Source organism: Argiope bruennichi, chromosome 3, assembly GCF_947563725.1.
Source record: "Argiope bruennichi chromosome 3, qqArgBrue1.1, whole genome shotgun sequence".
Taxonomy (NCBI): Eukaryota; Metazoa; Arthropoda; class Arachnida; order Araneae; family Araneidae; genus Argiope; species Argiope bruennichi.
Window position 1 is genome coordinate 46,803,707 of NC_079153.1, and position 24,418 is coordinate 46,828,124.

General features: G+C 28.4%; 1 protein-coding gene across 3 annotated transcripts in view; it reads right to left on the bottom strand.

Moving 5' to 3' along the window:
* LOC129963084 (potassium voltage-gated channel subfamily KQT member 1-like) overlaps positions 1–24,418 on the bottom strand; it is a 161,437-nt gene that overhangs the window by 67,983 nt on the left and 69,036 nt on the right. The window contains exon 2 of one of the 3 annotated variants that reach the window (XM_056077122.1): positions 13,484–13,562. The exons of the other annotated variants lie outside the window; for them this stretch is intronic. Within the exon in view, the coding sequence (XP_055933097.1) occupies positions 13,484–13,562 (79 nt within the window). The remainder of the gene's footprint in view (positions 1–13,483; positions 13,563–24,418) is intronic. 3 annotated transcript variants of the gene reach the window in all.

Here is a 24,418-nt window from a genome sequence, read left to right on the forward strand (position 1 = left end):
CCTTTTTTGAATTTTTAATTAGAATTTTAATTATTAATTAAAAACTAACTTTCCCGCTAAAACTCTTCTAATTTTCCCCACCGCCAAATGAGTAAGGCTTCAGTTTTTTTCCACGCTAATGAGGCTAGGGTTAAGATTTTTCGGCCGATTATTTCAAACGTTTCTGTTTATTTTCTTAATATTTCATGCATTTAAAATTAAACATTGTTAATTAATAGATCTTTCAGATACATTCTGAAGTACTTTTGAATTAAAATAAAACAGAATAAAGGAAATTAAAAATTTCTAATCTGCATAGCGTTACCCCAGCTGGCGTAGAAAAATTCACGCATTTGCGTTACCATAAAGTGTTGAAAATTCACGCATGCGCATTGTGTTCTGATTGTTGATCAACATATGAGGGTTTGATTTCAATTATTTTTAGGTTAGTTGTATGCTTTTGTAATTAAATTGTATGTATGTTAGTTATATATATTTTTTGTATATGCTTATAGTTTTAAGTACATCGTTTTTCAAGTAGTTTTTTAAACTTGTTTTTGGCCGATTATTTTAAACGATTCATTTTATTTTCTTAGTGTTTGATGCATTTAAAATTGAACATTGTTATTTAATCAATCTGCTCATGAAGAATCTGAGAAATTTTTGTTGACATATTCTTGAGATATTACATAAATTAAGAAAGATATTCTTTAGAGCCCATAAAGTTTAAAGCTCAGTGACTCTGTTTTCAGTAATCATATTATAAAAAAAAAAAATGCTTTGTTTCAGTAAAAATTATTATTATATTAATTGCAGATTAATCCTTTCTACTTTAATTTAAAGCATAAATTCTACAGAAAATTAGAGGGATACATACTACGTTATGACTGATGGCCTTTATAATATTATGAGTGAATTATATGACTGTCAAAATTGGAAGTTTTAAAATATTTTGATGAAGAATCTATTAAAGTAGGAATTCCGTAAAATATTTAATTATTAAAATTTAAACGATCATTAAGATTGGCGAACCGGCTGGTTGCCAAAGGCGGCAGCCGGTTTTTTTATTTAATTTAAATTTATTTTTAGAATTTTTAAATTCTTTTATTTTTATTATAAAATAAGATACTTAAAACTAAAATTAAAATTTTAATTTTTTTATTTTTAGTAGTATAATACAAAAAAGTTACTCAAAATAAAGTTGTTTCCTCCCTCCAACTCTATGCACTTGTGAATAATAAACATCAAAACGAAGAAATTGTAAATAAATATCCCATTGTTTAATCTACTATTATTAATAAGCCGTCTTTGGCAATCAGCTAATTCGTTGGATTAACCCTCTCATTATTAACCCGACCTAACTCCGCCGGGCAAGTTCTACACCAATGGGGAGTTTTAGGCCGCTTTCTGCTTCAGCTATGTTTTATTAACTGTATTTTTATAACTGTTGTCTAGGATAATATTATAAAATGTACATAAAATATTTCAATATCGAGCAAAATTTTATAAAGTCAATTCTCTGAGCTTCCTTTTTTAAATAAAAGAAATAATTTAAATAAAAGCGGAACTAATTCATTTCTTTGCATTTTGTTCGTTTTTTTTTATTATGTTGGATTTATATCTGCTACTTTTTCGATCACGTATGAATTTGAAATGTTCACGTGATAAAATGCGAATTTTTATTTTGGTGAGCTTAGTTGAAAAAAAAGAACAAATTGTATTGACGAAAATTGAGTAATGGAAGACCGGAATCACTGCATTTCTGAAAACGCTTGGATTATTTTGAGAAATATTGCATAATATTTATTTCGCAAAAATAAAGAGATTCAATTAATTTAACTTAAGCTGAAAGCTTGAAAAAAAAGTATACATTTAAAACAAAAACAACTAAAGACAACTAACTAACAACTAAAACAACAGTTCAAGAGATATTTCGTCATTAAAAATCAAAAACAAATCAAATGAATTATTAATAATTCATGAGAAATTATAAATTTTAATCGCGTAGCATCAGGTTTTACCAAAAAAATATTCGCATGCCTAATAATTGAAAAATGAGAAGTTCACGTTTTGCTGTCTTAAAAATAGTTTCCAAGTACGGATTTGTATTGAGTGTCATTAATTGTTCAGACAGTTTAAGGTCTTTGCCAAGGCCAAGAAACAATTTTTTCAAGGCAATTTGAACATTTGCTTTTTTTAAAAAACATGATACTAACGTGTTGTAGAAAGACTGCATTTTCTTGTTAACAAGAAACCTCAAATGTCAAGGTATCAAGTTCTTATCATTCATCAAAATTGAGATTGCAATTTTAAAGATTTCGAAATTGATTGACTATGAAATGTTTTTAGATGTAATAAAGTTTGTCCCATAATGGATGATGGCATATTTGCCTTATATACTCTCTGAATATTTAAAGAAAGTTTCTAAAATAATCATTTAATTACCATGAAACGTAAATTAAAGATCTTTAAATTTTATGACAGGTATTTTATTTTTTTAAATTAAGCAATTTATCTTTTAATAAATGTGCAAACCGACTTCTGAAATACAATATGGTGCCTAAAATTCATTTTTGAAGACTTCGACAATATAATAAAGTAACAAATTTGATTATTAGTAAATAAAGATTTATAAATTAAACACAAGAGACAAACTTTTTACTGTAAAAATTTCATCCCTTTTAATTTAGACTGGTAAATTTCTATAAATAATTTCTTCCAGGTATTACAAAAGAAATTTTATCTAGATATCTTTTGGGAAAAAACTGAATATAATGGATATTGAACGATCATAATTGGTACCTGAATCTTGCTCGTAATGCGAGACAATTTTTTAAACAGTTTCCTAGAAGAAGACTACCTATTGCAATGTTCTCGTGACAAGATAGAGAGAATTTCTTCAGTTCCTCACCGTTCATGGTCCCTAGATCTCGAAACTGCCCTTCATTCAAAAATTATACATACTTATAACTGTTTGCCCATGTTATTTTGTGAACAGGATCACTAGAGTAATTTTTTCGGATTTTAACTGGCTCGAAAAATCTGGTTAGAAATGTAAAAATCTCGGAGGAGTTCGTAAATTTTCCATCTATCTCCAAGAGGTTGAAATGATAGGGGTGGGTGAAATTTTCATTTCGCTGTAAATTTCTTAATATTGAAGACAGAAAAATAAGCCCAATTAGCGCTTCACTAAGACGAATATGTATTTACAGTTTTTCGATAATTGCAATATATTAGAAGTTAGGGACTGAAAAATGATTTTCAAACCCTAATTTTGATTGTTTCTAAACATCAAAAATTTATATTGCCAGATAGGAACTTAGATATAAAAGAATCTACCTTTGCCTTCTAGCTTGTCGAGACGAACTTTTTCATTGAAATCCATGTTAAAAAGGAGAACGCATATTTATTTGCGCATATTTTTCTGAATAGGATAACGCGTGCCATTCAGAAAAATACGCGCAAATAAATTTTTAATATAGGTACTATTTAAAACGCATGTCATTGTTTTTATAAGAAAAATGACCAGGACATTTATTTGACTTTGGCCCTGCTTCAAAATTTGGTGAAAATGAGATGCATTATTCTGGTTAAATGAGTTTTCTGCAAGGATAGCTACTACCTTATCACGGTGATCTTTCAATTGACGATGCAATAATTTCTTTGTTGGTTTTTTTTTGGAGTTGTTACTTTGTTGAATCTGATTTCTTCATCTTCAAACCAAAATGCAACCCTATAAGTTCTTCGCTCCATATGCAGCCCCATAAGTTCTTCGATAATTCTGGTTAGGTTCTTACAACAGCTCATCGGTGTCGTTTTGCTATCTACTTCTAGTCCCCCCAAAAATCTTAACTAAAGACAAAATCTCATCGATTAAACCTGCACAGGCACTTGCTCAAATTCCTCGGAGTCACGTTCGACAAAGCTGTCCGATCAAAACTTCCATGTTGATATAAAGTTCACTTCAAGAACACTTGAAGTGACCATGTGACGTCACGGTTTTTCCTGGCTAAATGTTCTGCGAAACGTCGTTAAGCGACTCACATTTTTCAATTCCTACTATTAGTTCACACTCTCCCTATATATATATCTTGTTCAAATTTTCCAGCGTTAATAAAATATTTTTTTATTCATCTACTCAAGTTCAAATGCATTTTTTAACTTGTAATGGACGACACTTGATGTTAATAGTTTCTTTTCAAATATTAATTAAATTTGTCCAGTAATTTGTATTTGGTCGCCAAACTGTTGCCCTGTCGCCAAATGGTCGCCAAGTTTTGAGATTACTGACGCGACACCCGATCATTAATATATATATACAAGTAGGAATTCCATTTAATAAATTTTGCCAATTAATATTTTAATTCTGTCATATGTATATACATATTTATATTAATTGTAATTATTTAATAAAAAGTAACTAAAATAAAAAAAATTTTTGTTGATCTAAGTAAGAATTGGCTGAAAATTTTTTTTTTATATATTACTTGTTACATTTTATTTCGCTCGGTATGCGAAATGTGACAAATTTTTTTTAGGAGAGTTGTTTCTAATCTTTTTATCTTTGGAGAAAATGAATATTTATAAAAGAATAAGATATACACTTGAGTACAATTCTTATAACAGAGTAGTCAATAATGCTAATTCATTGCTTCAAATTCATCAAATTTCAATTTTTTTTCCTTTACATAATCTTGAAGCGCAGCTGAAGACAACTGTTTTAAATTTTTAAAAACCCTGTTTTAGATGCATTAGATTATCGATTTCCTTTAGACTTATCTGATCCCTAATTCTACCTGTTTGATGATAATTATTACCTCGTGTACGAAAGAAGTGGAAATATTACATTTATAGAAAAATTTCTTCTCGAAAAATTGCCAAGTTTTTGGAATTTTTTTTTTAGAAATTTGTTTTGTTCTGCATCTCAAAATCATGACGAGCCGGATGGATGAAATAAGAGTAAGATGAAAGCAATTTAGTTTTCTGTAGCATATTTATGACCAAAACAGTTAAAGGAAATAAATTTGCTGATAAAATATTGGCAAATCCTTTGCATTCTTACACCAAGTCTAATTCACTGCTGTGAAGGATGTATCGTTTTTACATGATTGTTAGATAATGATTATTATAAAAGCTGTGTAAAAGCAAACACTCACATTAAATTTTAGGAATTATAAAAATATAATAGGTTTATTAGATCTCTTAAAGAGCTTTTCACACATACACGCATCTTATTATTTGTCGGAGTACAACGTGTAATAAACACTAACATTTCATAGAATCATTAGAACTTCTTGTATATGAAACAGTAAATAAAATGAACGAAAAACAGTCAATGGAAAGGGATTTTAAAAACTTTCAGAGATTTTAATTGATGATGGCCGAAAACATTTGCTTATGTTATATATACAGAAACAACCATTTTTCACTCAACAAGCAACTTTCAAACATATAAGAGAAAACCGAGCTGTAAATATTCCCGATATCTAGATATTTGAAAAATCTATATCCTGAAATATTTCTAATTCTTTTTGAGTGGAGTATGGGGTAAAGTTACTTTGCATACAACTATACAAAAACTGAGTTTGAAGGGCAGAAATTCACGATTTGTATCAAAATTTAATCCTTTGAACTCGGAAAAGTAATTCGATGTCTATTCACTTAAAACAAGGACTTGCTCATTGCTCTGCAATATATAATTGTTTAATTTATATTTTCCTGAATTATTTTCCCACATCTTACTATCTTGTAGATATTTTTAACTATTAAAATTAAAGAAACTAAAATAAAACGTCAAAATCATACACCGTCTTTTACGGTAAGTGAGAGTTACCATCCGGGTGCAAAGGGTTAAATTTTACTTCATAACTTTTGACTTCGAATATTAATGTAATGTAGTCAAATTTTTACATTTCAATTTCTTACGATTTGTTATTCGTATTTATATTCTTTGGCATCTTTAAAGATGCATTGATGTCGAAGGAGAAGCTTGAAAATGACAGCTAAAAAAATAAAATGCCAGCTCTTTTCAACTTTATAAATTCCACTTATAGTGTTGGAATTTGGTTTTGATTGACAGTATAGATTTTTTTTATTTAAAAAATGTTTTGACTTCAAAATACTTATATACGTGATGACTAAACTGCCATTTCCTTCTAATTCAGTAAAAAAAGAATTATTATTCATGGATTAGTTGCAGAATAATATTTCCCCGCTATATCGTCATTAAAGCGCATTTGGTTTTAAAACGCATTAGAAACTTTTAAAAAAATACGATACATGCTTAATTTCCTTTGTTTAGATTTTCTAGTAATCGATTAATGTTCTGGGAAAATGACTCGCGAAATTTTAAGTTTCATGGACACTTTTTACCAAAATTAACAACCATGACGGATTTTGTTATAACATTAATATTAAAATTACTACGAAAGCAATAAATAATTAAAAAAAATTAATATTTATAAACATGAGCGAAGAATACTAATATGCGGCAGTTAGAAGAAAAAAAGATACGTAGAAAAATTTCATCAGCAATTTAGTAAGAATTCTTCTAAACAACAATAGAATTTCGAAAAATCAGGATGCGCAGTATGACATTGAATGAGAAAAATAAAATTGTATTAGTTTTATTTCATGTTAAAAATATTCATCCAAAATAAAAAAAAATTAGCAATGTTTTTCTAAACCATATTACATTGTTTTCTCCGAATTTTATGAAAGTTTAACTGCTATCCCATCTTGTTTATCTTTCTACTTTTTTTATATGTCATGTAAATAAATAAAGAAATCACGCCAAAAATATACCTAAATTTTCAGAAATCTTTAATTTTAATAACAATTCCAAAAAAATTTTAGAGGATCTTTTTTATGTATGCTTACCGAAAGCTAAAAAAAAAAAAAAACGGTAAATTTATGGAGGAAATTTTACATGCCGTATGTACCATACAGTTACGAATCTGCAATAATATTTAAAGACAGTCGTCAAATAAAAAATGATTATTAACTAAAACACAATTTTATTATCTTCACTATTTCTGAGAAAAAACGTCATTTACATTCGCAATGTTGCATTTATTTACTATATTCAAAGAAGAAAAATATTGCACCGTTTAAATTATATTTATTAACATGCGAGTAGTCCCTTGCGCCAAAAAAATCAGTATTCTTAGAATACTCTTTATATTTAAACAAAGCTGAGTGTCTCATGTTAGCTACCTACCGTAAATAAATCGAGCATGTATTTCTAATCTTTTGCTGATGACAGTATTGCCAAAATTTGATGCAGAATTACAATTTTAGTGTCTGTACTAAATTTAATTTTTCTTGATTACTGTATTTTTATTTATCCTGTTCATTCACAAGGAAAGTCAGTGTACTTGTTGGGAGATAAGACGCCTCTAATATTTCAGCAATAAAACAATCTCCGAATTTCATTTGAGTACAGTTTGTGTTTTATGTTACAAAAAACATATTTCACTTAGCTGTGCCACACTCATGGAATTAAAATATATGTATCAATTTATAATAAAATTGAAACATGGAATGACTAAGAAATCCAGATGTCTAAAAGTGTAAAAATGTGAGCCCTGAAAGAGTGCAAAAATGATATACGGTATGGAATAGTACTAAAAAAAAACGCGGCTGATGTTTTATATATGATTAAAAAAACCCCAATATTTTTTTAAAACTAAAACGGTTAACATGAGAAGTTTTGGAAAGCAACTCGCCCAAGAATTTCAATTGAATAGCTTGTTGTGTTTTAGAATTAGTATTCAAAAATAAACGTAATTCTAAAAATGTTTTTTTTCTACTCGGGCATAGCTAGAACTTGATGATCTTTCAAGTTTTTTTTTGCTATGATTACATCATTTAATCTTCGTATATTTCGTATTCAAGAAATAATACAAATGTATCTTAAATTAGTTAGGATAATTGTTATTTATAAATACACTTCTTGCAAACTAAAATTAGAAATATATTTTACTAGTACAATAAAATAGTACAATAATAAATATATAGTTGAAAACTACTGAATTTTAGAGGCTGAAAAAAATCGGCTTTATGGAGTCGTAAGCTCTGAAATCATGCAGAAAATATCAAAATTGTGAAATGAAACAGCGACAGTTGTTTCATTTACAGGGAGACAGATTCATTTTTAACAACGCATTTTAAATGATATGGTATAGAAATATACAGGAAAAATAAAGAAAACATTTCACGTTTTTTCAGATTCCCTGTTAATTGACTATAAGCATATATTATTAATATATCGTATTATGGCCTTAGAAAACTGAAAGGGAAATTTGCTTTTCTTTTAAATCTTCGAATCGATAAGCCTCGCAAATATGTTTTGCTATTCAGAAATTTCACAATTGTTTTCAAGAGCAGCATCGTTGAAGATGCAAATTGTAGATAAAATATTTCAAGCAGGTTAAATATAAAAAGAGAAAAATTGAAAGCTATAAATACTGTGCACATCTCAAGAAAGGCAGATATTCGTAAAAATAACGGCAAATTCATGGAAGCCGTAGTGAAAACCACATTACTTCCATAAAAATACCAGAATATAAATTCATTCAAAGCTATAAAGTTCACTTTTGATTTATAGTTTTACAAAAATATCCATAGGAAATCCAGTTTCTATAAAAGTTTCCACTACGTACAAATTCAATGCACACATTCCATGCAGAAATAATTCTACAACTTCATTTAGCAGCATTTAACTCAAGAATGTCCGTAATATGACGCAATAAAATCCAAAATGAAGTAGAAAACAAGAGTTCAGCAATTCATCTGTTGATAGGTGACCATAAATTCGTTTTATAAGGTAACGCTTGTCAACGCACTTCAGATTTTTATCAGATTTATAGAGGATAATAGGACAAGAAAACTGCTCACGTTTTTCTCGTTGATGTCTTATTTTCGTCCATGGGTACTTCCCTCAAGTACTATTGTAATATCCGAAGCAAATTTAAAAAGCAATAAGAGATTCAAACAAAAATTAGTGATAAAAATTAAAACGTCTAATTTTTCTGACAAGGAAACGATGTAGACTTATATACTTAAATGCATAATGAATTTAACACTTAACACCATACCCCATCTTCATTTCTAGAGCTCGTGAAGTGCGTTTTCCGATTTGATATAGATATCAGTGAACTTTATTTTTTTTAAAGAAAAAATACATTGCAATCAATTGCAAAAAGACATTCAAATGACAAAATACGGAAACATAACAAAAATGAAAAAACTAGATTGAAAAATATCTGGAGTACAATAAAACTGGATAAATGAACATGATAATGTTAAGTATGAGTGAAAAAATCAAGCGATTATGAAATTAGGTACTTGATGAGGAGACTTATGGATATGTTAATAATAAAATGCGAGATTTTAAATAATTCGCGGAAAAATTGACAGGGTTAATCTAAATGTTATAATTCTTGGTGAACAATTAGGAATCTAAATCATATTTATGATTCTTTTTTTTGAAGATTAATTATTAAAGACTCTTTTGTACCAAAGACTTTCTAGCGAAGATGCGGGTTTTCGGAGGTACCGTGAAAGAGAAAAAGGGCAAGATGTCGCAAAGTGGTTGGACTCACCGACTTCTCCACAAGAGCAATAGTCATCTTCTGATAAATGGAAACGGTGAAGGAAAGAAGGGAATGGACCATGTCCTGTGACAAACAGGAATTCTTCTCGAATCCAGGAGAGTGGTTGTAATTTTACTGTTTTGACGAATTTATAAACAGAAAGGTTCCACGGTCCCGAAGACTTTGCCATTTTCTTGTAATATTTCCTAGCGCATAATGAATTTAAAAGTCTAATTTGTATTTCCGATTTGTAAAAAAAAAAACGGTTTTGCTTTAATAAAAAAAAACACTGCTGCCAATAATGTTTTTGGTATGTTTTATTTAAGTTAATATTATAGAATTTTCTTATTAGATTTGGCAATAGACAATTTAATTTATTGCTATAATCTGGAAGGATTTCTTTTTTTTTTTTTTTACGAATCTAGAATTTTGTTTTTGTTCTTCGTTTAAAAATAAAATCATATAACGTGTTTCAATTCTTAACAATATTCAAAAACTCGCAAACATTAATCATAATTCGGTTCATCAAACCTTAACTGAAAGACAAATTAAAATCTCACCAAAAAAAAAAAATCATTGAGCATTATATTACGTCAGAACAAGCACGATCAAGATGATTTAAAGCAAGAACCATAGTAAACCAGGACGCAGGTCAGGTTACTTTCGCAAGTTTTTCTTGGGGCAGCATTTATGAAACTATGGCAAAATTCTTGTCGGTAACCTTTTTATGCAATGATACATTTGGGAAGCCATTTCTTACTTGTGAAAGAAAAGAAAGTCAAGATTACTTTGTGAATTATAGCAATTTTGATCATTAACACAAATGCAAAAAATTTAAGATATGGGCTAACTGTTATTCTTAATGATTTGTTTAATTAGAAATTTTACACGTAGTCTCAAGATGATTATAGATCTTTCAAAACTATAATAAAAGATGAGACCAATATGTTATATAGAAATATATGCCTCAAAATGAGCAAGCCATTGGAGCCATAGAAGTGTCATTAATATAAATTCATATCGGAAAGTAGTATTAATATTCTTGTTTATTTCCATTGTCATGATTTTGTTTAATAATTTAAATGCCATTGTATCGAAATGAATGTTAAATGAATAAAATTTTTCATATAGTAGTGCACAATCAGTTAAACCACAATTATATATAGTTAAAAATAAAATATTAATCAACAAATAATCAAAATGTATATCGCTGCATAGAATTTTACACATGCGATTAGATTAATACATGAAAATAACATTTTGCTTATCAGAAGCAGGAAATACTAATTTTAGAATGCAATACTTCAAATTAATTTAATTAAAAAAATCTTCCGGAGTTTACATTTAGGACATTTGTTTTAAGAGGAAAATCAATATTTATTATGCAAAATATTGTTTTGTAAAGATGGTTGCCGAGAGGAAATCAAACAATTTGGTCCTTCTACGAAGCAACACACGTGGTCCTAATTGGTTGACTAATTTAAGGTTACCCTATTTTGCCAACAAAAGGGTGGATCTACGAAGACGAAACATTTGAAAACAACGGAGCAAATAATAAAAGGTGAAAAGATCCCTAAAAATGGCGATACGTAGTGCCCTTGCAGCTCCCTTCGGCTTAGTCAATTTTTATTTTATAATTTGGGCATTCAGTGCTCAAATTTGAAACATATCCGAATATATATTTTATTATTTTGGAATTCAGAGACAGTATCTAATTCTTAACCAGGCGGTTACTCCAACTTCGGAAATAGTTATTTTGATAATTGTGTATTAATAGTCAATTTTTCAAATAAAATTGTTATTTATTTTTTGTTAGATTACTTAGTTTTAGTATATTTAATAAAGAATTATTACAATCTTGGCTTCACTTTAACGGAGAATCCAGATCTGCATCAATAAGCCGAACGTATTATTAGTGTACCAGCTTAAATATCAATAAACAATATTACAATATACAGTGTCACGAAACAGTAATATTACTCAAAATAAATGCATATGCAAATTAAAAAAATTTTGGAGAACTGTTTTACAATTGATAAATTCATTAGTATAAAATTAAAATGTATACCACATATTTAATCGAGAAAATTTCTCATTGGTATGCCAAGACGAAGGAAGACGCATTTCGATTAGTTTGAAAACATAAATCCTCCCTTTTCATTATTTCTTCCTTTAATTTCATAAGCATTTGGATTATAAGGATGGGAGAGGGTAAAAGAGGATGCAAGTGGTAAGAGCTTTCCAACAGGCTGTTACAAATGTAGATTAAAATTTTAATTAATATAATAGGGGTGGGTGGGTTAAAAATGATTTTTTCGACTTTGATGCCCAAATTATTACAACAACTAATGAAAAACAATATAAAAGCTACTGTGATAAAGCAACAATTCTTCTAATTTATATTGTCTCTTGATCTTCAATAGCAATATTGGAAAATGAAACTTTCAGCCGCCTCTAGCATTTCCATTTTGAACTGAATAGCCTATTTATAACCTCATCCGAGCCTACATTCCCAGCAATATACAGGATGACTTTAATGTTTTTTACTGATATAAAAAATTAGAAAAGATTCATTTAATATAAATACTTCATTTTTACAATGAAATAGTCGTGTTTTCAATTTTTTAAGACTAACAGATAGTGCAATTAATGCAGAAATAGCGATTTTAAACTTGATTGCTATCAAAACGGCATCAACGAAGGGAAAAATAAATTTGTTCTTTGGTTTTATGAATTCAAATCAACCCTTACTGTTGAGTGCCAATTTTGTGGTTACATAAATTAGAGTGGCCAAATAAAGATATTGATATATTCAAAGTTAGGATCACACATGCCGTCTCTAATGATACAATCGAAATGTTGGACACTACGTAGCGAGAATTGGAATACTGTCAGGGCATTTGGTCTATCAAACATATTCACATTGCAATTTAGTCACGTCAGTGGTTTTTTTAAACTTATAATTTATACTTTAATAAAAGTTTTATAATTTTTTTATTTTATAAATTTCCATAAAATATCAAAACAATCACATACGCCAAATTATAGTAGCTTTTTTGAAGTAATTTTTTTTAAATAACAGAAAGACTGACCATCTTGTATTTCTCACTAGTTCAAATCCAATTTATTTGTCTTGCTTACTTACTTACTAATTGATTAATCTTGTTTAATCAATTAATTGATTTATCTTGTTTACAAGTTAACACTGATAGCCGTACAAGCATATACAGATATATATTTTTGACTTGAAGGTAAATTTGTACTTAGGAAAAATGATTGTTAAAATTCGTAGGATATTTTCTAAGAAGTCTCGTCTTGAAGTAAGAAGTCTTGTCGTAAAAACAATTTGCAATAGGTAGCGATCCCATAAGGAAACTAATTTTTAAAAATAGCAATTTACGTTAAGAAAAATGACCAAAATAAAAGTCGAGGTTAAAGCACATTTAAAATTCAAGTCAAAGGAATATGAGAATACTCGAAGACAATAGATTTAAAGTGAACTTGATTCACAGAAACGAAATAGTTTCTCTGAGGCTTCGGGCTTAAAACTTACTATCAACTTGTCTTGAATTTTTGATTGTAATAAATTCATAGAAAACTTCTTACAGGTTATTCAATGATGGTAAACCTTTTTTTCAGGATGACTTAATTTTTTATCAATGTACTGTACAAATCTAAATTATATTTGCCAGTGTCAAAGAATCCGATATCTAATTATAATTATGCAGTTGCGTAGATAATAAAATATTAGACTCGCATATTGCAAAATATTAAAAAACCATTAGCAGTGCTATGCATTAAAAGCAGCAAAGGAGGAGAGAAATGATCTAGTTATATTTTGTAAAGTTTTATGAATGGAAGGTATACAATAAGCAGCAAAGGAAGCACTACAAAATAAGGGAACTAACCTAAATCCAGACGCAGCTGCTTTTTGCTTTGAGCTTTTGACTACAATTACCATCCGAAGAATATCTGCTTCTTCCCAGGCTGCAAGAATATGTATATTCAGTTCTACTCAACAGAATAACATTGGGAAAAATGCTAGCTAAATCTTAGATATTTACATTTTGGCAAAGAATTTGTAATGTAATTAAGAAAAGATTAGCATTCATACTTTGTGTTGCAAACCATCTATTCTAAACCTTAGAAGATAAATTATAAGTAAAAAATAAAACAAGCGAATTAAAAATTAACATCGCATAATTTCTATCTTAAAGAGTTCAGGGATCTAACTTTCAACTGAAAGAAAATTTCGGACTCGAAGAAATACTTCTGGAAAAATGACAGGAAAATAATAGCTCCAACATTCCTAAAAGTAATTTTAATAAATGATACAAATTATAAGAACATATGATTTGTAGGGAATTATTGACAAGCTAATCTCCAAATAAATTCCAACCTTCTGAAAAAGAAATAATTTAAACTTATAAGAAATACTCTATACAATGTGCTCACTTAAATTGCATCCCAATAGCTCATTTCTAACCTCTAGAATTGGCATGTACTACCAGATGGAAGGTTTACAATGACATAACTTATTTGAATCAATACATCTACATCTGAAAAAGAAAATAGAAAATCTGAATTTTTTTTATAGTCCCAGTTTATTTACTTTAATAAAACTAGCCATCTTTGGGGTCCAGCCTATTCGCCCAGATTTACTCTTTAAATTGTTAAATGATTAGTATGGAATACATTAAAAACATTGAATCTTGTTATTTGATATGAGTGAAAAACTTAAATTTAACTAATCAATTTACTTCAAATTAAACAGTATACACTGCGAAATAAAAACGGAAGTGGTATTTCTACTACGGAATTGGATGTGGTGACGGTCCAAATTACATTTTAACAACTGAAAACATTGTTGGAGAGTGTGAATTAAAAATAATGAAATTAAAGGGAAAATTCTACTGAAATGGAATTATGTTTAAAAGGTAATTTTGTTTAAAAGGTAAAATCGGAAGTGGTATTTCTACTACGGAATTGGATGTGGTGACGGTCCAAATTACATTTTAACAACTGAAAACATTGTTGGAGAGTGTGAATTAAAAATAATGAAATTAAAGGGAAAATTCTACTGAAATGGAATTGTTATGTTTAAAAAGGTAATTTTTTTTCAGTCTTAAGATAATACAAATAAAATTTGCGTGATAATTGCTTTGGAAAATATAAACATCGGTTTTTATAGATATATCATACTAATTACCCATTTGACTACTTTCGTGCTTGATTAAATTTTCTTTTGAAACCTATTTTTTAAATATAATTTCTTTTATGTTATAGATCGCTCCACTCATATCTCGAAGTATTGACTCAGCCGTTAGATTTTTATAAATAGAAAGTATTAAGAAAATCACTCTAATTTAAAAACTAATTTGAATTACTAAATTGACATATGTGCTCAAGAAGATTCAATCGAGTAAATGGAAAGAGTCTCCGGGCCATACATTATTGCTCTAAAATTAAACAAAGTTCCCTTCTCAGATTTCCATTTAAAACCAAGATATACAAATTTCATAAACTATAATTTGAATCAACATTCCATAGACATTATAAATGGTATTAAATATCTCGAAATTTTTATTTCCAAGTTAGAACGCAAAACAACGGTAAGATGTTACGGCACAGTATTCACCTAAAAATCGTAATATATTCCATTCACAAACAGTATTTTTATGTGTAAATGCAGTATACGTTTGCTTCATAAGTAAATACAAACTTATAAAACAATTTCATGTGAAACTGAAAAATTTTGCTGTGATTTTTGCAATTTTTCAACATAATTTATAAACATTGTTTTACTTTATTTATACATTTATTCATGTATTATGTTTATCTGAAAAAGATACAGAAATGGGTAACCCATGAAATAGAAATGGCTTATTTTAAGTAAAAACGTTGTCTATAAAAAATAATTTGAATCGAAATATCTGAAAAATTCCAAAATCTGGGGGAAAAAAGAATTTATTTTCAAAATTTAAATTCTTAAAGCATGAAAGTTAATTTTTTAAAATGTTTAACTCATACTTTAATAGAATTCGAAAAATATATGAATTTATATTGAAATAGATAAATATTATCCAATATAACTTTATCATTAATGTAAATAAAACCACGCAAACGAGGAAGCTATAAGGAATCTGAAAACAAAGTGCTATATTTTCAGTAGTCACTTTTTCATAAATATTTGTCGTACATCTAATTTGAGAAATCCCACTGTAGATCGTCGCCTTCAAATAAAAGGTTCGCTACTTGCATGAAGCCGTTTTAATTCTGGAGTACATTCTTCTATTGCTTGCAGATTTAAATTTATACGAATATTAAAATGAAGCATTTTATGGAAGTAGAGTGCAAGGCACTTTGTGTAGCGACCATATCCGAGGGCAATATGGATGTCCCCGGCATCAGCCTTAAGAGACGCCATGAAAACAAAATAGTAAGCACATTTAAGTCCCTTTTTGAATCTTGATATGATGAGCAGTTAAAAAATATACCATGGGCCTTACTTATTCTTCCAAAACCACGGATTCCAAATGGGAAAGAATAAAGAACATAATGCCATGGCCGCTACTTATCCTTGTTGCACAAATCATACATAGAGAGAAATGGGTCTAACTGTACTACAGTAGTATTCTGCTGGCATTTGTTTATACTTTGGTCCTGGAGTTGCATGGGATTAAATCCTTATACATTCGCAATCTTATGTATATATAGGATTTAATGTATTTTTTTATCCTATGGGCTTGTCAAAATTTAACATTAGGTAGAATAGTGTTATTAATTTCACTGTAGAAGTAGTAAAATAGTTCAAATGGTTGATTCTCACAAATTTCTTTGGCAATCAAAATGATAAACTATTAAAATGGAGTAATTTTATTAAAGCAATTGAGGACAAAATGTTTGAATTTTAAAATACAACTAGGAGATTAAACTATTTTCAACAAATAATATGTGTATGTATATAATTTGCAACTAGAAATAATTTATTGCTAGAAAAAAAGCAGCCTAGCAATAAAGCAGCTAGTGAGCCAACGGCTTTTATTCAAAGATAAAAAGCAAAAACTAATTTCATCTGTTTTTCTTCTTTTATAATCTTAAAAAAATAGAAACAAATTTAGCGTAATCATACTATGGTCAAGTGCAGGTATCACTATGAATACAGAATTATCTATTCAGGCTATAAATAAGGAGAAAAAAAAAATCCCGAAACCAATTCACGAATATAGATCTAAAATAAGTTCTCAAGTCTTCTAACAATCGACTAACACGACAATTTTGCATTTCAAAAACGAAAATACTAACAAATAAAATAAAAAGTGAAAAAGTATTTGGATCGTACCATACACATAACTGGTATTGAAAACATTTTTGAGTAGAAATTCCACTTATAGAGAGAACACAGATATCCCTAGTTCCGGCTTTTGTTTTATTTTTCTGCGCTGTTCAGAATTTTAGAAATCCAATGTCTTGGTGAATGGGTGCTCCTTGTAAAATGCCGAACTTCACGCTCCAACTGCCCTATTTATATTTTGCAGCTCGAGGCTGACCTTATTTGATTGAAAGAAAGATATCCATTATGACAGAGTAAACTGTCTCGAGGTATTTGTCAAACGATAATATTTTCTTTTTCTGGCGCCACTTCTGAAAACTAACGACTTTACTAACTACTATCTGTATGTGAAGTTTTGCGAAAGTGATACCTTCAACACCAAATGTCTCATCTTTATTATAGTTTAGTCTGAAAGTATGGTAATTTTGAGTGAAATAAAATGTATTATACAGTAGATTTAAAAAAAAAAGAATATTTTCTGACTTAAGCTTTCTAAATACCAATTGGATCAAGCTATATAATCGCCAACTATCTACAATTTCATGAATATTGAGTTCAATGATGCCAACTATATCTAATTATCCGTAACATTTCAAAATTTGACCAATTCCAAACTGTAAATTAACAGACAAATAAAATTAAAAAAATGCAATACATTTTAAAAACATACACAGTTGTTGCAAGAAATGAACTACATCCAATTAATAAAATGGTTAAAATCGGATATAAAATTAGTTATTAGTTAAAACATGTTGAAATATCAAATAGTACGATGACATAATAGACTCTCGTAATCCAGCAGATATGAGACCAAAGTACAGCGAATTAATAAAATCAGCAGATTAGTACAAGCCTATTTAAAAATTTCTTAACAAAACCTGTGTTCATTGAACATAAGTGATATTTAGAGTATTACTTAATATACAATAAATATTACCAAATATAATCTGAAATCCTATTGATTACGTCGTGCCAAGTCGCTAAAACCTGCATGTAGTTATTTCATTTTCCTTCATTTTCCTTTGGAAAAGGAATTATGAGGGGTCGTATAAGTGTAGTGCCGGATTACTGAAAGTCTATTGTATAGAATTTAAAAAGAATATTGAAATTATTAGTAAAAAAGCAAATTCGTTTGGATACAATTCTAATTAAATCCCTTTATTAGCCGATTCATTTTATATTTTTATCTAATAAAACGATTCCCTTCAGAATGGTGGCGCATTAACTTCATAAGTTTATGAATATCCTACATTTAACACTTTGCACTCTGAAAAGAAATTATATGCATAATTATTAACATAAAACCTCATTTCATTGTTAGGAGGCATAAAATATAAGGTGTAATTTAATTTTTTTAAAAATCTTATCTTGTCTTGTCTTTCTTACAACACTGTATATTATTAGTTCTATAAACTTTTTTTGGGCAAGTTCCAATTGATGACCATGTACCTCTCTAGCACAAAGAGCTAATAATATTTTAAAATAAACGATTTCAATTTTCAATCTTTACGAAATACAGAAAATCAAATTTTTCCGTATTCGTTACTTATTTAAAATACGAATACAGGTGTCGCTGTAATAGACTTAAACCGCATTCAATTAAAATCATATTTTTGGAAAAAAAAATAGCGATGAAGATTTTACCATGCACAGATTTGCTGTTCTTTCAACCACTATTTTTTGTAATATGGATAAATTTATTTAACGATTAATTAGTCGCATGTCCTTATTTATATGTCAGAGTAAATTCGACCCCAAGTATTATTCGAAAATACTGGAATTACAGCTGAAAAAAGTAACAAATTAACAGAAATTAATCGATATGAAGGCTAAAACGTTAACACTTAAGAACTCAAACCTATAAATTTCGGATTAAGCTTTTTGCCAATGAAATAGAAAGTTCATCTGATTATGTCAATGGATCTACTAGATTTCCCAATATTTTATGACTAGACATTTGTTTTAACATATTGAAATTAATACCTGCAAATGGGTTTTACTCACATTTTGAAAACAAATTTCAAAATAAGTAATTAAGTAGCATTATATTTGTTTTACCAAACAAATTCCCTTCAGTTGTTTTGTAAACTTATTAGTAAATGTATTCGTTGACAAACTCTCTTGATATTATGTTCGCCAATTAAAAAGTTTAGCACGAAAAGTGTCCTTTTTTTTGAAATTGCATAAAGTCAGTTTTAGAATTGGAACTTTGCGCTGTAGTCAGATAAATAGGGTGACACCTAAACATCTTTTCATTATCCATACACAAATAGGATGTTTCGTGCAACAGGCTCATATTAATGTCGGATCTCAGGTGTAATTTGATCTTCACCCTGTAATCATATGATCAGTGGATCGTGAATGCCATTAGGCCAAACAGGTACCCGACTAATGACAAACATTGAAAGACCGACTTACAGACCACACGAGATGATAGCTTCATCTCAAAATTGTTTCCGATGGTTTGATATGCAGATTATTTTTAGAAAACAAAAGACTGGTGAAGATATGGAAAAACATATGTTACTTTATATTACGACACCAAAAAAGGCAAAATATCAAATGTTTGCCCCTTTTTTTACATTAATGAAAATTAAATAGCGAGTCAAAGATGATATTCCAAGACCATTCATATAAGCTAGAGATGAGCAAAATTGATTATACTCAATTTAGAGATGAAAGGACGAAACAGGAAAAAAAAAAACAATATCTGATCAGCTCAAAAAGAAAATTCATTTAGGCATGCACTTACAAAAGAAACTTAATATTATCATCTTAAGCTTATAACGGAAAAATTAAGATGAATTGAATTTAGGAGTAAAAGCTTAGATAATAAAGTGTTTTTGAATTCGTTAATTACATTATGCATTTAGAATAAATATCTAAGATTAACTTGAATAAATTAAAAATTTTAAAAAGGGATAATTTCTTTAAAATAGAAGTTTAATTTCTAATTTCGTGCTAGACTTAATAGTTAAATATTCATTTTAATGAATATTAACTTTATGTTAAACTTCTTGTCTGCTTGAAATTTGGATTTATGAATATCAAATAAACGCAACAAAGAAAAATGTTAGTGCTTAGTTATCAGTTTCTGCTCATTTTTATATTCATTAATTTCTCTAATGGTCGAGAAATAATTCTAGAAAAATTTATAAATTTGAATAGTAAAACCGGATTATTTAAGTAGTTCAAAAATATAAAGATTCTTAAAATTCAATAAAAGAAATAAGAGTTTCTTTATCGAAGGGTCGAGGATGGAGAAAAAGTTTTAGTTAGATGAAAGTCCCGTTTTTTTAAAGCAACACTAGGGCTATTTTTGGGATGAATCTTGTAATTTGGAGTCACGGTCATATGTCGAGAACGACACATGAGCTGGCGCAACCTTCTCCAAAGCTCCACACCACATCAGCGGGAAAGGTAAAGTGGAAGAGAAATTTTAAATCTTGCCATATAGTACCGCATTCTGTAGTACCATGTTCTGTCCGTAATCCATGCCATAAAGTACCAGTTAAATCAAAAATCTATTTTATACAGGGCACATAACATACAGCTTTGTCTAATTACACCTACTATCCCCTAAATGCCATAATAACGAGCAATCTATGAGATCATTGGTGAATGGAGTCAATTTACGGGAGGGAACGATCACATTCTTATTCAAAATCTAATGTCACAATTAAGCTATTCAAATAAAATAACGATTAAACACAATTTTCCGTTTTTATTTGAAATTTCAGAATATATTGGATGATTCAGGATTCTCAAGAATGCCATACAAATTTAAATGCAGCTCTCCCTATGGTCGCTAGGGCAGTTGCGCCAAAGTTCAAGCTATAGTTCTTATGAAACGGCAAGCTATGTTTACAAAATTATATTTTCTGCTAGAATTTCTATGACAGAATCAGACATTTCGAAGTAAAGGAGGTCTTGGTACATGACGGTCAACAAAAGCTGTTTGAAAAGGCATAACACCTGAAAACGGTGTACAAGAACAAGTCAGCATTAAAGATTGGAATGGCATTATTTAAAATAGTTTTGTTTATTCCTATGTATAGTCAACATGGCTGATGGAGAACTTATAACGTCTTGGGTAGATATTTTTTGGCTATGATATCACAATTAAGTTTAATATACATGGCATCCTGAAATATTTGTCTTGTTTTTTTCATTACTTCTTAGAACAATCCGTGGAATGGTTACATGATGCATGTGTGTCTTATATTCCTGTGTTATTGTTTAGTCCTGTATTCCTGATATCTTTGCAAACCGTATGTGTATTTTGGATTTCCTTGAAAGTTGCATAATTGTAGAAAAGTCCGAATACAGAAAACGCATCTTGAATTGAAAAGAAATCTTGTTTCATAATTTTTTATGTATTTGGAGTCACGTGGAATTAATAAGGATTAATTTTATTAAATGTAAAATTAAGGTGCTTTTCCTTAGCTTCGCATTTCGCTCGTCCTAAGAGACACTCATTTGATAAATATAAAAGTAGTTTTAAAAGTATATACAAACAATAAAAGCTGTATAAAATTGATTTTTCTGGAGAAAAATGAAGGGGTACGGGTAAGAAGCAACAAAAAATGCAATGTTAAAAAAAGGTAATAGTTAAAGATTTTTTTACAAGAAATTCCAGGTTGCCAACCAGAAAAAAACCCCCCTTGAATATCAAACTCTCTCATAAAAGGCAGTAACATTTTGTTTTGCATAGAAATACATCTTATTAACACCTTCTCAGCAGGCTGCACATATTTCCTTGTTATTCTGCAACAATCCTTTTCTTTGTGTTTTTCATAAACCTGTTATGATAAGTATATATCTGCCATAATGAATCAACGACGATCACGATTATGGCATAGGAATATTAAATATTTAGATTTTTATTTAAATAAACCAGAAATTCTACTGTGAAATCTTTGAAGAGAACCAGGAAATAAATATTTAAAAATTTAACAGATTTTAGCACTAAAATGAACTGCAAAACATATAACCACCTATGTTGAAAAGAAAAGTAATTTTAATTTTCATCATTATAATTATTTTCATATAATAAAAAAATCTTTAAAGCTTATTAAACAACCAAGGAAGTGAACTCATTTGCAACAAAGGAAAATAAAAATTAAAGAGTGATAGTATTTTTAAATTAAAAAATTATATATGATTTAATAAAATATTTATATTCTTACCAATTTTATAAAAATAGATTATTATTGTATTAACGAAACAAGTTTATGAAATTCAGGATCAAATAACACATCGCCGTAATAATGCCATTTTGTAACGATCCTTTGAGAACGATATATTAAAGAGTTTTTATTATAATTGTAGAAAATTTAAATAATTCAGATTAAGAAATTGAACTTGTTTGGGTCCAAAAAATTGCATAAAAAATTGGTCCATTTTTTTACTGCGTTGTAACATTTTTTTTTTTCTATTTATAATCTGAAGAGGACTTTTTGTTACTTAAATGACAAAAATAGCTGATTTTCAATGCATATAAAAATCTTTTGGACCTCTTATTCAATTAAATATTCTTATTTCAGTTACTTTATTTGTAACCGAATTGTTATTCTTATTACTTAAATGTTTTCGCATATCCAGAAGATGTATTTACTCCCGAGACACCATTTATAATAACTTCAAATATATTTTAAAAGTTAATTATTCGTTACTTTAATTATAGGATTAGAAAATATGTTATTTACAGCTAAAACAAAAAGAAATTGATTGTTAGACAAATGAACTCGGGTTGCAAAATTTGCTTTCTCCAATACAATTTAAGCTCTTAATACAAAATTGCTACTCATAGGATTGAAAATACTTCAGCCCCTGACAGATACCTGTCAATAACTACAAGTAATCAAATGTTGATAAAAAAAAGTTTTTTTTTTTTTTTTTTTTTCATACAAGTAGACACCAATTTTCTTCCGAAATAAAATCGGATTGGAAAAATACTTTTACTTGAATTTCCTGTTTAAGCACAAGACTTAACTCTTGACAAATACTCAGCAGAAAACTTTGTCACAGATATTAATTAAATATATAATAACGAAAAAAATAAAGAATTGTGGCATGTAATTAATACATTCATTATTATTCAAGTTTATCATTGATTCTAGTTTGAAATCTATCATGAAATATATCTATTTTGAAATTGCTAATATAAATGTTTGGAAACTTTTTGAAAATATCTTTAATACATATAATTTCCATGATGAAAAGTGGTTTAACAGAAAAAATTAAGTCAAAGAGATAATTGATTTTAAAGTTTGTAGAAACAAAAAACAAAAGTTAACTGTTTCTTTAAACAACTTATTACATTTTATTATTTTTTACAGAAAATCCTTTTGCACAGAAAATTGTGCTTTCATTATTTTTTATATGAAATATTTGTTTAGAAATCAGATTCTTTTATAATGAGACTGAATCAAAATTATACAAAATGTTGAAAAATCCAAGTCGAAAACTTATTGCATGAATCACTCCAGAATTTTCAAAATAGATAAAATTAAATATTGCGTAACTATCCTCTTAACACACTTGATAGTTAAAAAATCTTTTGTTTTTAAACTACTGAACTATTTAACGGACAAAATTCTACCGAGTTATTTTCACTTTTTGAATTGTTTTTAAATATTTTACACAACATTTAAAATTATGTGTTAATGAGGAAAACAGGTGGTTTTCATTGTTCTGCATTGTTGCTGCCAAGAATTTGCTCCAGTTTTAAAGCTGAATTGTTATGTATGAAAAGATCAATAAAATCATATTGCATTTTACCAAAATATTAACAGTAAAACTTTTCATAAAATGTTCTATGATTCAAAACAAAACTACCTCGTATATGTGGATATATTTTAGAATTTCTACAAAAATGCTTATTTTCAATATTCAGATTTGAAAATAATTCTTTTCTAATTCAAATTAGAAAATACCATGGAACATCCAGTTATAAAAGACTTTAAATATCATATGAAGTATTCTCATTCCGTTTAAATTACAAAAATTGGGAAATATTCTTATAAAAGATAAAATCTTTAGTAAATTAAGATTTTATAATTTAATTCTGAAGTTTAATATAACAAATAGTTCAAAGAAAAACAGCCTACAACCCTACCACTACAAATTCATTTAACATAATGAATTTTATGTATTTAACTAAAATATTTAAAGCTAAATTTAAGAGCTTATCTTATTCGGTTTTGAAAACAAAAAATTAAAACATCGATTACTTGCATATCATCGTAATACTGCTAAAGGTTACTAATTGGAGAAAAAGAAAAATGAGTTCACGTGTCCTTTGTTTTAAAATGTCATTTCAACTAAAAAGTATATGCGCAGTATATATTGTACATTGATATAAGTATTTTTCCATTGAAAAAATGACATTTTATAGCAACATGAACATTTTTTTCTTCCGGTTTGGCTATTATTAGCCGTGCATCCACAATACATGGTTCTACAATGAAGCAATTATAAAAAATAAACGAAAAATACTAGCTGTTAT